The 17,051-nt window shown below is 39.2% G+C and overlaps 1 protein-coding gene across 7 annotated transcripts in view; it reads right to left on the bottom strand.

The window, feature by feature from the left end:
• Positions 1 to 17,051, bottom strand: part of DENND5A (DENN domain containing 5A) — a 69,134-nt gene that overhangs the window by 40,155 nt on the left and 11,928 nt on the right. For 4 of the 7 annotated variants that reach the window (XR_012631005.1, XM_074885069.1, XM_074885064.1 and 1 more), the window contains exons 2-5: positions 10,455 to 10,526; positions 9,751 to 9,860; positions 8,391 to 9,051; positions 1,450 to 1,637 (exon numbers count right to left, since the gene is read on the bottom strand). Coding sequence is in view for 6 of the 7 variants with exons in the window: in XM_074885069.1 (XP_074741170.1) it covers positions 1,450 to 1,637; positions 8,391 to 9,051; positions 9,751 to 9,860; positions 10,455 to 10,526 (1,031 nt within the window). In the remaining variant the exon portion in view is untranslated. Of the gene's footprint in view, positions 1 to 1,449; positions 1,638 to 6,844; positions 6,975 to 8,390; positions 9,052 to 9,750; positions 9,861 to 10,454; positions 10,527 to 17,051 lie in introns of those variants that run through there. The other 3 variants (XM_074885065.1, XM_074885068.1, XM_074885070.1) reach the window with 2 other exon arrangements.

Here is a 17,051-nt window from a genome sequence, read left to right as displayed (position 1 = left end):
ACTTGCCAGGAAAAACAAATGAAAACTATCAGCATATGGATTTGAGAAAAAGAGCAATGTTGGCATGGTGACCAGACTGGAGGTTCACAAAAATATCTTGTCTTTAATTTCATGCAGCTTTTTTAAGATTTTCTGTGTCAAGCTATGTTGCAGCACTGCCTCATAATGAAAATAAAAAACACCACCACAGAACCCTCTGCCTGCCACATTTCTGCTTTCCCAGTAATGTAAATGATAATAGAAGAAAACAGACAAACAAACAAAATGGCAGAGATGAAAGAATCCTACGAGTGCCCGTAAGTAGGGTGTTTCCCATAGTTTACCCAGTCCCTCCCCGACAAAGTTACACCTACAAGTAAGCAGACTCTAGCAGGGGCCAGAGCTGTGCTGTTCCACAGCTAGTAACTCTGCAAGCACTCGCTTCCCACAGGGCTACCTGATACAGGTGTCCAGCTTCTTGACAACAGCCAGCCAGACCATTCTGAAACACTGAGCATTTTCTATATACAAGAGCAAATAAACCATTCAGTGGCCCTCGATGGCAGAAGTCATTCAGATGACTGATGGAACTGTCTCACAAGCCAGCCAGATGCCAGCCACCAGACATACTTCCCACAGGTGGTTACCAGCTCCTCCAGACATTTCCTTTGCTACCTTAGGTAGTGCTCAACCACTCTTGGTCCCCTGATCCTCACAACCAGCTCTGAAACTCTCTTGGCACATCCCTAAAAAGAGTATCTGTGAACAGTGGGATAAAGTAAATAAAAACAACCTCTAAACAGTTTGAAGTAGTCCCAGCCCCAGGTATGAGTTGCAGAACCTTTACAGACCGTTTGCTTCTCCTTTATACAGTGGCTGGCGTTAACAAAGCCTCCTACAGGGGAGGACTTCCTGAGCACTATCCCATTTGGCACCAGTTTGCTCAAGTATACACAGACTGCATTCTAGAAGAAAAACACCCGACAGGCTGGGTCCATGTAAGCCAACCCCAACTCAGAAATGCGGTGCAAGGAAACCCAGCCTAATGCTATGCAGCCAGGAACCAGCCCAGCTCGGAAGCCAGTCAAGCTTTGCTCACTCAGCACCATGCAGAAGCAGGTGTATGACCTTTTGGCCACAGTTGGTGAATTCACACTGCATTTTCTTGCATTTCCTAGCACTACAGGGCTAAGTTTTGCAGCACAAAAATGTTCTTTCTGTAACCCCACTGCATCAATACCTGTAAAATTAGTTTAATTTTATCAGAGCATACAATTTCCAAAACAGGGATTTATCTATTTCACCAGATTTTCTCCAGCATCTACCAAAAATAAACTAAGAGCTCTCCCGAACCAAAGCCAGCAAGAACTTCACAACGGCTGTTACAGTTAGCACTAGTGTTTCAGCTCATTTCTTACTTCCCTCATAGTCATGTACAATAATTAATCAATCGGGACAAGCTCCTCTCACCTCTTGAGGAAGTTCCAGCTTAGACCTGTCATCCAGTCCATTAGAGTGCAAGCCCATGAGGTAAGGGACAGGAGCATCTAGAAAATGAAGGAGGGATGCTGGAAGTATAGGAACATACACATGCTGCCACTGAAATGGAAACATTAGTGCTGTGATGGTCTCGGCCACAGTCATCAGTCTCTGATAATCTGAAAAAGACCAAGGAAAAAAAAAATATTTCTTTCACAAACATTTTTAAATAAATGAATTGAAGTTAAAGAAATGAGAGCTTGCTTTAAAACGGAAACCACAAAACCCAGTACTAGCTGAGCGGCACCTTAATGAAAGCCCAGAGTTGTACACCCAAGCACATTTTGCTGAAACAACAAAGAGCTCAACGCAAAGTAGGTCATTCTAGAAGTCATATGCAAATGAGCAAACTGAGTCTTAGCAGCCATTAAGTCACCTTCTGCTACCAATATCAGGGTTACCAGGAACACTAGATCGAGTATGGAAGCACCATTGTAATCGACTAAGAACCACATCAGAAATAATTTCTTCTCTCTGTGCTTATGGCTTTCTGCAGAAACCTTGGATGAAACCCAAGGCATCTGGTATCTCTCAGATAAACATTTTTTAAAAGAGTGTTTAGATGTCTATAAAGCATGCTGTATAGCAGCCAACCCAACAGTGCAACTGAAATAACTGTGTAGGGAATAAAAAGGACCAGCTTCGTTTATCCTTTGCAACATATGACCAAAGTCTCAGTTCAACGTAAAAACTAATCTCCTCCTCGAATTTAACAGCAGTGCTAAATGCACCTGTGCAACATGCATACCAAAAGATCTTTTTATGCAGCAGCTGGTGGCTAGAGCAGTTAACATGGCAGTATGCTAGGCCAACACCTTGCCCTCCTCTTTCATACTACAGAATCGTCTTTAACAGGTTTTGATATCAATGCACCGTTAAGGAGGAAGCAACACCAGATGAACTCAGAGCATGTGGTCTAACACAACTGCTGGAACATTCAGACTGCTTTTGAGCTGCCAAGCTGGAAACAGTATAAAACAAGCTCACAAGACTAAGACAATTCCTACCTTCACTCAAGCTATAAATATACTACAAACTGGAAATATAGGATGCCTTTTTCATGAATCTACAACAATATCCAATTCCAGCCAGGAAAGCTGGGGGGAATAGGAGGAAGGGGAAAAAAAAAATCAGTATCCCTCATATGTGTGTTGGGGTGTGGGGTATGCATGTCTTCTCCTAACATGTTTGTAGAAGTACAGACACTATGAAATTGGAAAAGACACTTGAATGCATGGGTTCAGGTGTTGAGGTTTCTGAAGCTGTTGCACACTGTTGCAGAGAACACATGAAAACTGCAAAAATAACACTGATTCTAAACAAAACGCTCTGAAGAAAAATTAAGCTTAACTGTGCACTTTCTAAGGTTATGGATTTAATTCTATCCTTTAGCCATCCTCCACTCAGACTTTGGATAGCAGAAAACAGAAGGCCAAGAAATTCAGTTCCTGGCACTGATGATTAATTTTGTTTGAAGACAAAGTTGCAGAGTTTGGGGTCTGAGGAGTCCCACAACCCAAGAGGAACTCAGCAACAGTTTTTCTAACATCTGCCATAATTCTGCAATGTAGGCTTCTGATTTTTCTTTTCAGATCAAGCTCTGCCGGTGGAAGAGGTTACTGCACAGAGCTATTTGTCACTGCCTCACAGTAGATACACTGTGACTGAAGGAGCCTTCAATCAAAACAAGCAAGAATAGCTTAAACAGTTTAAAGTTTTTGCCAAAAGCTTACTTGGACTGAAACACGTTAGGGAACAATCAATGAACATCACCAGCAGCACTCTCCTATTCTGCCTGGACACCAGGTTCTGCCTACACAATTACGTACTGGTTTGCAGCTTTAATCACAGCCTGACTGCAAAGAAGTGATGAATTAATGATAAGCTTTGGGAAGAGGAAGAATCCATTCCATACCCTATTTTCTTCAGCTTTAAAAGGAATTTTAAATGTAGCTATAGATGTACAATCATTCCAGCTGGTTGGTATTCAGCTTGTTTATTTGAAAGAACACATCTCAGAATAGAAACAGTGTTTTCCTACTACACAAAACCCCCCTGTCTAATCCTGTGGGCTAATTAAAATACAACTTCTCCCTCTGTCATTAAGCTAACTTTAGTATTAGCCTTTCAAGTTAATTACAAAGTAACATCAATAATTCAGAATTTCTATCCACTCAGCAGCTACCTCCTGCAACCGAGTTATCTGCAAATGCAGCTCTCTGATCCTGGATATCCACATGGCTTAAGCCATTCCCAACTATTTGGCCTGCATAGTCACAGCCTGCAAGTAACAATGACTACATTCTACAGGCTTTATGCACGTCAGGAGCTGTTGGCAAAAGGCAAGGACAAAGGCAAGAAGCCTGCAAACATAAACCAAAATAAATGTTTTCTTAAGTTATACCTATCCTGAGACGGTATGGAGTTTTTTTATTTTAAAAAAGAAGAAAGGAGCACACTTCTAGTATCAAAGCATTGCCTAATATTTAAAAATAATAACAAAAAAAAAAATAGGGAAGAAGTGCTTCAGTAGCTGTCTTGCTCTTGTTTTTGAAACCAGAATATGCTTATTCTGATGCAAATGACAGAGTCTTTTGGCCTCGTATTGTACAAGGGCATTGGTAGGGAAAAAATGACATACCACTAGTGCACTAGTTTGGAAAGTACTTAAGTGATCACTGTGCAAGGAAAAGAAAATCCATTACTTTTTAACACGGCCTCTTAAGAACACAGGCTGATTTGTTCTTCTATGAATTACTGTAAGTAAAATACATTATCCCTTAAAGCGTGTATGAGAAGTTATTTATACTAATATTTATCTATATCTAGACATTTTTGTTGATCTATAAAAAGCAAGTAAATGCAGAAAAAAGAAGAATTGAGGGGTCTTGGGTCTGGAAAGAGAGGAGCAGGATGGGAAGAAGGTGACAGCTGTAAGAACCATGATTCCACCTCTCCATTCTCACGTTCTACCAGACGGAAGTCTATCAAGTGTCTATAGAAATTCTCTGACTTGGCCAAATTTAAAACCATTACATGATCACGTTCTGGAGTATTTTTTTTCCCTTCTAATCTTCCTACTTCATGGACCACAAAAAACACTGATGTGTTTGTCAAGTAATGCCCATTCCACGTGCAACCCCCATATTGCTGCTTTAAGGCAGAGAGTTGCCCCTACAGTGGTGGACCATTACCACTGATGAGTTTGGATATCTTCAGAAAGTATATGGATAAACCAGAAAGGTGGGCTGCTTGCCAGGATTAAAGCTTCTCTTTAACCTGAAGGGGAACAGAACGGGGGAAAAATATACCTACAGGCAGGTAGCATGCAATGGAGTCGAGCCACTAGAATAAAGCCTTGCCTAGAGAGTTCGCTTTAGGCATGCATGTTCATAGCAGAAAGCATGGTGTAAAAGAAACGTTTTTCAACAAATTTTTCTGAGCACAGGTATTCAGTATGTCAGACTCCCTAGACAAAACATGTATTTCTTTAATTGGGCCTTTTACTTCAAAAAACCTAACTGCAGTAAGAAAGAACTGTGGTTAGTAGAAGCAGTGGGTCAAAGGACTTCCTATTCATGTTCGCTTCTGTGTCTGAGAGGCTGATTAAAGATGCCTGCACCAAGCTGCAAGTTTCCTAAGTCATTAGAGACGTAAGAAGAAAGTGTCCTACATAAGAGATTAGAGTTGAGCAACATGGGACTAATACTGTAAAGAAATAAAACTAATACTTTAAATCTCCAGAGTGAACATAATTTTAAGCAAGTGAAACAAAGATGGAGAGGAGTGATTCAGACGCAAAGCAGAAAAAAACCTTTATTTGTGCTTAAAAATGGCAGCAGACAGCAAATACCCAGAAATTAAAAACTGTTCAAGATCAAAGTCTGTGGTAGCGGGGCATTACATTTCTCCTTTCATTTTATTTATATATTCTCCTTTTTAGCTGTTTAGAAAATAGCCTTCAAGTAGATTTCACAGCTGTCTTAACTCAGTGCACATTTTTCAGAAGAGCTCTAGGTGCTCTATAGAGATAAGGAATAAGTCCATTTCACAGATACAGGAGCAACATAAATTGCAGGAATGCAAACCAGCTCCCGCTGAACAATCTGGTGAGGGCACTGCTGAAGGCCTCCAGCACCACTGTGTCTGCCAGAGTTCCTCGGCACTGGCTCACACTAGGAACAACTTCAGATTCTTCACTGGTTTATAGGCACCTGCATTCCTCTAACCCTTTTCTAAACGGGAAACAATTCCCTCAACAGGACAATCAAATTGAGGTGTTCACTCCCTACATTTGACTTACACTGATCCAAAACATACAGGCTGTGCCAATATAGTGGGACAAAAGAAGAATTTCCAGAAGCATAAAGTCAGAAATATGTCAAAATCTTAAAGCAAAACACATTCACTGCCAAGCAAACTTATTCCTATTCCAAGGACTGACTGCAACTTAAGATGCCAAATAATTTGTTTCAAAAAGGATTGCATCTGGCAGCAAAGTCTTCCAAGAGTATTGGGGTTTGGTTTTTTGTTTTTGTTTTTTTAAAAAAAAGTAATCTTACAAGTAAACCCTCTGATCCTGACATGTACTGTTCTAAATCTACATCTACCCAATGAGTATCGTAATCTCATCCAACCTAGGAGAACAAGAAATGATCCCAACCACCTCAACTGTCACAGGTTTAAGAACCCAGAGATTTAACAAACCCAAAGGGCATTAAAAAAATTTAACATTTATATTCTAAAGGACAACCTAGACCTCACATTGCTGCATGTGCAAGAACACGAGCAAGCCCTTTACAAAAGTTCAAGCAACTTCTGATTCCACTTAGAATTGAGTGCACTAATCACCTGTATCTCCATTCGACATTCCCTGTTTTACAAACAGCAAAAAACAGATGTTAGTCAACCATACAGAAGAAAGAGCAGAACGTATTAGGAGCATATCCCAGTTTAAAAACCAAACCACAAGACCTACAAACAAAAGCAACAAAAAATCCACAAAAACCTTAACAAACCAAAACAAAGCAAAAGAAGGAAACCTGCTGCCTGGATCCCTTTGAATTCCATATGTCTGTGCGTGCAAACAAGAAACTCAAGTGTTCCAGAGATATTTTAAGCTTCTTCAATTAACCACTGATCAGACACTTGGAAAGCATCCAAGAAAAAATGTTGAACCTATTAATATGACTTGGAAAGAGAACCCAGAACACAGAAGCCTAGTCCAGAAGCAAGCTGAGTTCCAGCCCAGGAGAAAAGAGTACTTGTAAGACGATGGCCTGACAAGAGATCAGGGAAATCCGTTCCAACATGGCAATGCACACACATTGCTTTTCTTGTGACACTTCCAGCCGGTCAGGCACACACGCTGCCGCCACAGGAGGTCTCAAGCACAACTGCAGGCCAAGTGGGCTGCGTTCCTCTTCAGGTGGAAGAGCTGGTGTTTGAATCATCCACTGGTGGGACACAGATATCCACATAAACAAACTCTTCCTAAACTGCAAACAACTAAATGCCTAATCCATTTCTGAAGAAACCACAAAAGTTTCATCTGCTAGGCAAGTATTTCTAGATTTTCAATGAATAAGGAAAGCAATTTGGTTTTTAAATCCAAGAGAGTAACCACTATTGAGTACAATAAGGTTTTTTGACTGTGTTTGAATTACTGTATAGTTTTTCTCTGGTAGTTAACAGGGTTTATACAATGCAACAACTGTGACATAACGCCCTGCTGCCATTATACACTTTTAATCCCCTAGATTATACACAAAAAAAAAAATCCATCTTTGGCTTTAGTTTACGCACACATCTCAACACACAAACATCTGTATTTCATACTAATAAAAGAATGTTGCTAATAACTGCAGGTTATATTTTATAAATTTTGTATTTTACATATTTCAGTGACAGCTCAATGGAAGAAAACATCAAAACCAGATTTCAGTAACATCACGGACTATCCCAGGATTTCTCTTAGGGTCTTCTAGGCTTCTTTACCATTACTGTAAAACAGTGTTCAAAATCCAGTCTGTCTACTTTAAACCACACCACTACGGATGGGTGGGTCTGAACTAATGTTAGTCAGCTTCGGGGGGCGGGGGAAGTAGAAAAATTATCTTTTGGCATAACTCCACATACTCTGTGTTAGAGTAAGAGGATGCAGAGTAAGCAGCCCAGTATTCACAAATTTCAACACAGAAAATGGATACCACTACCACATTACTTATTAATTTATAAACAGATGCTATTTCAGCTTAGTTGCTGCCTATCCTCTTCAAAGCAAGCTTTATCTATGTGACTTCAGCAATAACTGTTTCAAGGCCTTAGCAGAGATTTGGGATTTAAATTCCGTCAAATGAAATTTTTTCAGGTAATTTTATTTCAAAGTAACAACTGAAATGTGACTTTGGGTACTCAAAGAGAAAATTATATTTGCATCGTGAATTCTCCTCCAGAACCATACATAATTAACTATGTATCTCCTCTAAATGCATGGATAGTTTGGCAGAGAGGGGAGGGAATTCAGCTAAGCAGCTGGAGAGGAACAGGGGAGAAGGCATATTACTCAATCCAACAGCACAACATTTCCAGAGACAACAATAAAGGGGACAGTCAGTCCATCAATACAGAAGATTATGTGAAAGCCCAACGTTTTAAGTTTCGGTGTCTAAAAACAGGAGCCAATGCAACACTCTGCAACTCCAGTTCTTTTCTTTACCTTAAAACCTGCACGTAGATCAGCCTGACTGCGTTAGCATGCTAATACCACTTTAATGCAGCTATTCTGTTGCTTGTGTTTTTTAAAATTCAAGACACAAAAAGACCTTGTGCCAATACACTACAAGATAAGAGAACAGAAACCAAGTACTCACGCTGTGAATAAAGCAGTATCTGAAATTCCAACAGGGCACAGGTAAAGAGTTGAACCACATTTTCTACTCCAAGCAATTCAAAAACTTCTTTAACCGGAAAATCAAATAATGGTAGTTCACTGGTGCTTGGCCTCTGGCAGATAATTGGTCCATAAACACCTGAAAACTTTAATGACCTTCCTGCTGGAGGAAGAGGAACCTCATAGAGAATATTGTAGATGTAACTTTCTAAAGGTAGAGGTGGCGGCTGAGGTGAAGTCACTGCTTGGTGAAGTTGTTCTAGCACTTTCTTACAAGCTTTCATGAAAGACATTGGAGTAATCAGACAAATGCACTTTGAGACATAGAGTGTGTCTCTGCTGATGTCATAGGAGTTAAAACGCTGTAGCTTTGAAACAGAAGTGCCATTGCAGTCTCCAGTGCTGCTGCAGCTATCTTTGTCATTTGTGGGTGGAGTATGAAGAATGTCATATTCAGCATTGTGCATATGATACAATGTCTGCATTGCACTGCAGATCTGTTTGCTAGTAACCTCCTCAAAAAACGTGAGAGAAAATCCAAATGTCCGTGAGCCATCTTCACGAGTAATAATAAAAGAGTGGAACTGAGGTTCTCTGGAATCCGCTTGTGTCTTGAAAGCAAGCCCTTTAGGCATACACAGCTATAAAAAGGGGGAAGGGAGATAATATCCATTAAAACACACTTTTCTCTTCCCCTGACTCCAGAAACAATGGTGAAAATAGGATTTAGAAACCACAGACTGCCGTCACATCTCACTTCACATTCTATTAGGTGTTACATCTCTGTACAATACAGCAATACGTATCTAAATCTGAAAAACTAAAGGAACATATTAAAAGGGCTGTGTGCAGTTTCTATTGAAACTCATCACCATTTTGTTACTAACCTCAACAGGAATAAAATAACAGAATCCAAACTCAGATAAAGGAAAGTATTTTAGTCACTAAGACCAGAAACCTGACAGAAAAAAGCACTATATTTTATCTAAATTAAGAAACCATACCACATTCCATTAAACCGAAAAATCATACGCAAAGAAGATTCATTAATTGCAGACCAATTTATTTCTCTATCAATTCTCTACAATGTAACAAAAAATTTGTAAGGGAACGAAAATATCTCCTAGGGACTTATCACTTAAAAGTTTTAATTTCCTTTAAAAAAATAACCCAATTAAATGAAAAGTCCTTTAGAGCCTACACAATTGAGAGAAATTTGTTATTATTTCCAATCTACAACAGACTTCATGCTTTTTATGTCAAAGAAAACACAGATAAATGCCTTCAATTGCTAAGGTAGATTTCTGTGTTAAAAACAAAAACCATTAAGTGATACTGACCATTCCCACTGCATCCTGGTCAAAAGGGTTCCATTCAACATTCTCAGGATAGCGAGCAAGAACTTTGGATTTAAATGTGCGTCTTAGTGGAGTCTGTTCAAAGTTTTCCCCTGCAGGTGAAAGAAAAATACAGAAGTAAATATTTCATTCTCTTTTTAAGCTCAAACAAGGCCAAAAAGCAGGACATCAGCAGGTAGATGTGAGGATAAGTGAATTAAGCACACACTCCTTTTAAGAGAAACAGAAAATGCAAGACAGTTAGTTAGCATATCGTCAGACTGCAGATATTAGCAAGGATTAGCATTGTAACATTTCTATGTCATTAAGTATCTGTGCTTTTCCTTAAGTGTGACTATCTTGAGATTGTGGTCATGACAGCCATTCTCTAAGCTACTCTTCAGATATGTCAGATTCTTGTTAAAGCATAGCTAAAGCTTCAGTTTTGGTGGAATTTCGTTACTGAAGAAAAGCACAAATAGACAAGATGCAAAGATGATGCAAGTTTAAGATAGACATACAAGTGGCATCACTTAATTTCTTCTTCAAGACTTAGGAAAAAGGGTATCCACCATCTATTACAAGAAGTTAGCTGTGAAGAGAGTCTAGAAGGTTAGGAGATCAAGAGCCACATAAATGCCCACGAAGATAGGGTATCAGATGAACAAAAAATTGTGCGCTTTTTTTCCCCACGCTTTTTCCTTTACCTTCTGTTGCACTTGAAATGAAACGGCTGGCACCATCTCGGGTTTTAGAGGCCTGTATATACTGGCATAAAGCTATATAACAAATAAAAACAACACTGCATTATAAATTTTATACTGTCGACTGCAATTACGTAGCTAACATATACCAGTAAAAAACATACAAGTATTCTATACAGAATTAGCATGCATAATAGATAGTCTACTGTCCTAATATGCTTTTCATGTTACACAAATTTCTCATTTCAGGTACATATTTCTTGAAGGAGATGATCAGTATGTAACAGAAGCTCACAGTTCCTGTATATATAACCAGAATACTGATGCAACAGTAGGAAGTAGTTGCTTGTTAAATGGAAGTTTTACATGTTAAACTATAAAATACTCCCAAAGAGCAGATGATTAAACTAACCCCAAGGACAAGACCATTTCAGGGCTTTAAAACTGTATGAATTTAAGTGGCATGGTCCAACTTTTCAGAAATGCTATCCACACACGAGGCTGGCTGATATGGTCTTGGTTATAAGCTCTCAAATTTCCTCTAGAGCAATGACTGCTCATTGTGATAGCACAGACCTTCCTGCAGTAAATCTTCTGAATGTGTGTAGTTGCTTTAAAAAAAAATGCACACAACTGCATATCTTAAAATAAGCTTAGCTATCTTACTAGAATGCAATTAGATAAATGAGCATGCAGCTGTTGACAGCTGCACTAACAATCAGGCACAATTGCATGAAATCGTGTGCTTTAAATAAATCAAACTATTTCAGCAACACCTGCAAAAGAGAAAACACACTTCAACTCCTCGCTTGTTTTCTTACATGGAGCAATTACATGGCAATACAAACTGATTTCAGAATTGGTTGGGTTTGTTCTGTACTTTTGCAGCAATATTTAAAGTTCAATTTCTCAGCCAACTTAGAATCTTTATTTCGTACAACATTTAATTCCACAAAGTAGCCATACACAGAGATAGTTATAACACTCCCTACAGACAACAAAGCATCTAACAAACACATTACACCAAACAAAACTCTGTTTCCATGGAATGCTTAATAAGTCCTTTGACAGTTGAGAAGTCATGTAACTCTGGATTTTGTTTAAACTAAGTCTTAAATATTACCTCGAACAGGAACTTATCGTGAATCAGGACCTAGGACAGGTCTCACAATACCCAAAATATTCCCATCTATTTTGCTAATCCTTTGGTTTTTAGCACTGAACTTAAAGGAGGGATTGTTTTCCTGTTTGTCTGAAAAATCTACAGCTCAGCTGATTTTCATACCAAACCACTCAGCTACATTATTTATTACTTTGTTCAATAATATCATTGTTCAGAGAGAAACAAAATGCTTATTTGGGAAAATCTGAAGCATTTATAGAGAGAGGGGTAGTTAGGAAAAAACAGAACACAACTTCACTGAAATATAACCATCATGGGAAAGAGCAGAGCCAATGACAGAAAACATAACAGCACTTCCACAAGAGCTAAAAGCAACCTTTAGAGATGAAAATAAGCATTTAAAAGAAACAACCAATTTCCCAGAAAGAGAAAGAAAAATGGACATTAATAGCACAGGTCTATTTACTGACACAAACATGCACTCAAGTGAAGAGAGTCCTCTGTAAAAGAGGTTTTAAAATAAGTCAGGAGATTTAACACACCTACTATTTTCTATATTTACATCTGTGCAGATGATGTAATGTCAACTTTTAGATAATTGAGGGAAAACCTCAGACATTTACTAAGCTATTTTGTTCCTGTTTTTTTTTCTTCCGCATACATGTAAGGGAGAAAATATGTGAAGGCCAAATTTTCTCCTGAACTTGGAAACCACACACCACAATCACTGGGTTCACCTATGTGGAAGGTCATGCATATTTTGGAATTAAAATCCGTGACTCAAAGACCTTTTTGTTAAGATGATTAATACTGCAAAATACATGATGCCGCTCTTCCCTTCTGATTAAAAAAAAAACAACACCGAATGGATGCTTATATATTTTAAGAACCTTGCCCCATCTCCTCCAAAGACACATTCTGGCCAACACACACTTAAATTTTTTAGAGCTGAAGTCTGTCTATAAGTTAATGAAAGTACTGAAATTGGTTTCTGGAAACCCATTGAGGCCTGATCCAGACAGAAACATAAGGCAACACTTAAATGCCTTCCTGTAATTCATCAAACAATTCAGCTGTTGCACAGACACTGCTCTTACCAGAGTGTCTCCATTTTACACTTCTTTTCTAGAGCCACCCAGCTCCGATACCATATTTCTCATGTTGACTCCTGCACGAGCATGATGCTCATTTTCTCTTTCACGGCAGCACAGTCTTCCATCTTTAGCTATCTCTTTTTGTAAGAATCTTCATGCTTATAATACAGCAAATCACTGGACCTTCAGGCTGGGCAATGCTGACTTCCAAAGATACCAGTAGGGCAGGGAATCTCAAGTGACAGCTCACCAACAACACCTGGAAAGTTCAACCCAGGAACAGAAAGGTGATCTGTGCAACTCCAGGACACTGGCCACGCTGTTTTCTTGCCACTACAACTAAAGAGAACCTGAGGACCAGCGAGTCCATCGCCTACACTCCCCCTACACTTCTCTCACTAAATATCTAGTGGTTCCCACTAGACACCCATCAACAGACAGTCAAAAAAAATTCCACAAACAGTATTTGCTTATATCAGGAGTCAAAAAGCAATTAACCCTAAATTTATGATCAGTTAGAAGCGTCAAACACAAACACCCTGCTCCAGCAAAATACCAACTGCCACACATCTCCAGCAGGCAAAAATAATTCATGGTTTCAAGATCTGCATCTGTGTGGATTAGACATCTGATTAATTTAGTACTAATTGAAATGGGTTTAATAAAACCACTGAAGACAAGAGCAGGTTTAACAAATGCATGAGATGAACCCATCAGCAAAAATGGACAGTTTTATTCTAGAATAACTGAGAAAATGAAGACGTAGGAGAAGATAAACTGATAAAAACATGATGTATCCCACAAGTTTCAGAGTGAGTACAAGTTCCCACAATTAACGACTATCTGAGGACTATGATCTCCAGATCATGTTTTTCATAGTTCCTCTCCTCTAGCAGAAGTGATGGCTAAGTACTTCCCTTATTGATCCAAGTTACAACAAAGAGGTCTTCAAACATTATTTCTCTGTAAATAATGTCTTTTGTGCAAGTTCCATGTAAAAGGGATTTTTTTTTAATGGAACACAGTATTGTCTGCTGAAGACTAAGGAGGCCTTTCAAACACGTTTGATGCTCCTCACATACACATTATCGCTCAAGATGTTCATCACAACAGAGGAAGAGCTCTGCAAAAATGAAGATACAAACCACCCCACAGACTACAAACTTGCAAATAATTTGGATTTTAAACCAGTAACCAAATAGCTACAACTATAAGATTATTTGTCAGGAACTGTCATACAACATACACAATCCATAAACATACAAAATTCCAGGAAAAAATGAAAGAAAACAGGAATATTTCAGGAATTTTCATGCCAACATGCTTCTCAACATCAAACCTCCAAAACAATAAGAATCCCATTGTATTTTGTAATGTAAATAATATCATAAAAGCATAGAGAAACATCATTTCACCAGGCACTGTACAAATCCACAAACACCAGTTTAGGATGAGACCTGATGTTGCAACTAGAGGAGCAATGGCAGTGAAGCAGAGAATCTCAGAATTTCTTTGTCATTGGAAAAAACACTATCTGTGGCATCCCACTCAAAATAGGATCAGTGAAATTATTTGGATTAAAAAGAAATAAACGGAGAATGAAGGGAGGTTAAAGATTCACGTTTCTCTAATCCAGTTTAGCCCATGTCCACAGCTTCATTAGCTTATACGGATCCCCCAGAACAGGAAGGAAGCAAAGAGCAAACCACAGACACAGAAGTTCTTAAATTGGTGCACTGAAGATAACAGGGGACTGTAGCAGAGTTTTAATAACCTACACGGGTAACTGAGTAACTCCTAAAGCCGCTCCTCTTCCTGCGGCCCAGCTTGCCCACCTGCGGGCTCCTGCCCTGTGGGGCAATAGTCTTCTCAACACCAGCAATCACCATCTGGTTTGGGTAATGCCCTGTCCTTCCTCTCCTGTCTTTCACACTTCAACCCCTTAAGACTCCACCATGGGGTGAAAAAGGAGTGAAGATGCTACAGCAATCAGCGACCTGAGAAGATTTTATCCATCTCAACTGTGGCAAAAACAAGCTATTCCCACTGTTACACTATACAGGCAGTCAGCCTTATTACAGTCCTATATTGCGCTCTCCTTATTTGTTACCATGTAATTTAAAAAGACATGCATAAAAGACTTAAGTTCCTAGAGCAAGCTTGCTTATCAAAAGGGAAGTCACCAGCTAGGCATTACCTCTGAGACAGTCTCTCCCTGCCTGAGGGATGACCAGGATGCTGAATGCTGCTGCTACCAAGGCTGCCAGCTTGAGCCAGCTCTTCCCGTGGCAGGCCAAGCTCAGCTCACAGCAGGCTCAGACTGGAGTGAGGTGCACTCAGTGCTTCCCGGATTAAACCTCATGTAAGAGGCAGGTAACTCTCCAACTCTGCCCTCTCACATCTCTCCAGTAAACTGAATCTGGTGGACTGTATTGCATGTATAAAGGAAACTACAAACCTGCTCAAGATGACCAAAGAGTTGAAACATGTTATATTTAGTTGGAACATGTAGTTAAGACCAGGCCTATGTTGAAGCTCACACCACTCCTCTTAACAGCCATCTAATACAATTTGCCATAAGGCCTGACAGACTTCCCATTCTAACAATATTTATACCACCTTAAATGATGCTGGCCTACGTGTCTAATTTGGACTTCCTAATTCCAAGCACATTAGAACAGCTAATGCATACACTTCAAGTACTGTAACAACGACACCTCATTTTACTGAGTGATACCTTCCTGAGTCACCTAATACTGAATGTAAGCGGTATCACAGTGTAGATTTGTAGTGTACGCTGGCAATCTCTCTGGCTCTCATTTTTATGCTCCTCCCTGCTCTTACCTGTATTACTTTTCTTGCTACTCAACCTGTGAGCAGAAGACAGCTGTGTCTGTGTCTTGGTCTGATGAGAATTAGCATTTACAAACAGAGATACTACACAGAGTTTTCAACTTGTGCAGCACAGCATTGCTTTGGAAGTATCTGCATGAAACTATCCATATCAATGGATATCGCTTTTCTACGAGATTATACAGAGAAAAAAAAATACAGAAACTAGAATGAGCTAAAGCATTCTTCAATTCAGTAATGTGCAAGATGCTATCTACCAAGCTTTCCTCAGCTTTGAGGGATAATAAGAATAAAAAGAGTGAATACTGAAAAGTCTAATTTTAGCTCCTTCCTGATTTACCCAAAGAAAAATCTGATTCACTGCCTTCTGTAGTCCTCTTCAGGAAAAGAAGGGGGGGGGGGTGTCTTCCAAACACAGTAATAAGAAAAATGGTTACCTTGCACAACTTGCAGTTCCAATTACTTATCACCTCTCCCCTTTTCAACTGAAAAGTGGATTTACTGTAAGTGAAAGATGCAATTTTGAATTCTCGACAAAAGAGGAAGACGACCTTTTTAAAGGGCTGGAAATTCAGACCTAAATCTCTACCACCACAGACACACACCTCTCACCCCTTCCCTTTTTTGACTGCCATCTCCAAAGTTCTGTTTACAACCTGAACCTATAGGCGAGTGCAATTTATGGTTGCTATCACTACTATTAGCTGCTAAGTAGTAACATATTTCTTGTCAAACGGTTCATGTGTAGTCATGACCTATACTGAAACCTCTTAACACATGCACTGTATATTCAAGGTATGCCTGCCAACCGTATACATCCTCTCAGGTAGCTTATAGCAACAGAAGGATTGCTTGCAAATTTCTAATGCAAACTCCCAAGAAAACTTCTACCTGATTGTAACAACTCAATTTTCCCTGCTGAGTAGCTTGCTTCTTTGTAAGTATACTTCTAACCCTAGATTTTTTTTTTCCCTCTTCAATACATCAATCAATCATTCTCCTCTGTAACATACACCCCGACACAAAAATTTTCCATTCATGTAATAAGTTCTCTCTAGTACAGAACAGCACCGTGTGGCTTAAGGTGTCCTTAATTAGAAAGGGCAAACTTGATCAAAAAAAATGCCAGGGATACTTTGAAAACAAAACTTTTAAAAACTGAATCACAGCCGTTTGTATATGGTGTCAATTCACTATTTCATTTTAGTTTTTAGAAAGTGACTGCAGTGCTGCAACTCTAAAAATTATGCAAGACTAAGAACTGTACAGGAACTTCTCCTTGAACACTAGCTAGAAAAAAAGTCCTTGAGCAGCTCTTTCAAAGGTAGAGTCTAGCTTAATTTTCCCTCTATGACAATAAAGAGCAAGTGAGAAGAAGCTACTCTAGTTATTGGAAAAAGTGGCCAATAAAAGAACTAAATGGCCGCACAACACTGATTTTAAAGAATTGTTAATACTGCCACCTTCGATGTTCATTGAGTCGCTGATCTGCTCAAAATAATTACAACACAGACATCCAGAAAGCTCTAC

This window comes from Strix uralensis, chromosome 15, assembly GCF_047716275.1.
Source record: "Strix uralensis isolate ZFMK-TIS-50842 chromosome 15, bStrUra1, whole genome shotgun sequence".
NCBI lineage: Eukaryota > Metazoa > Chordata > Aves > Strigiformes > Strigidae > Strix > Strix uralensis.
This window is presented reverse-complemented; position numbering and strand designations above follow the sequence as displayed.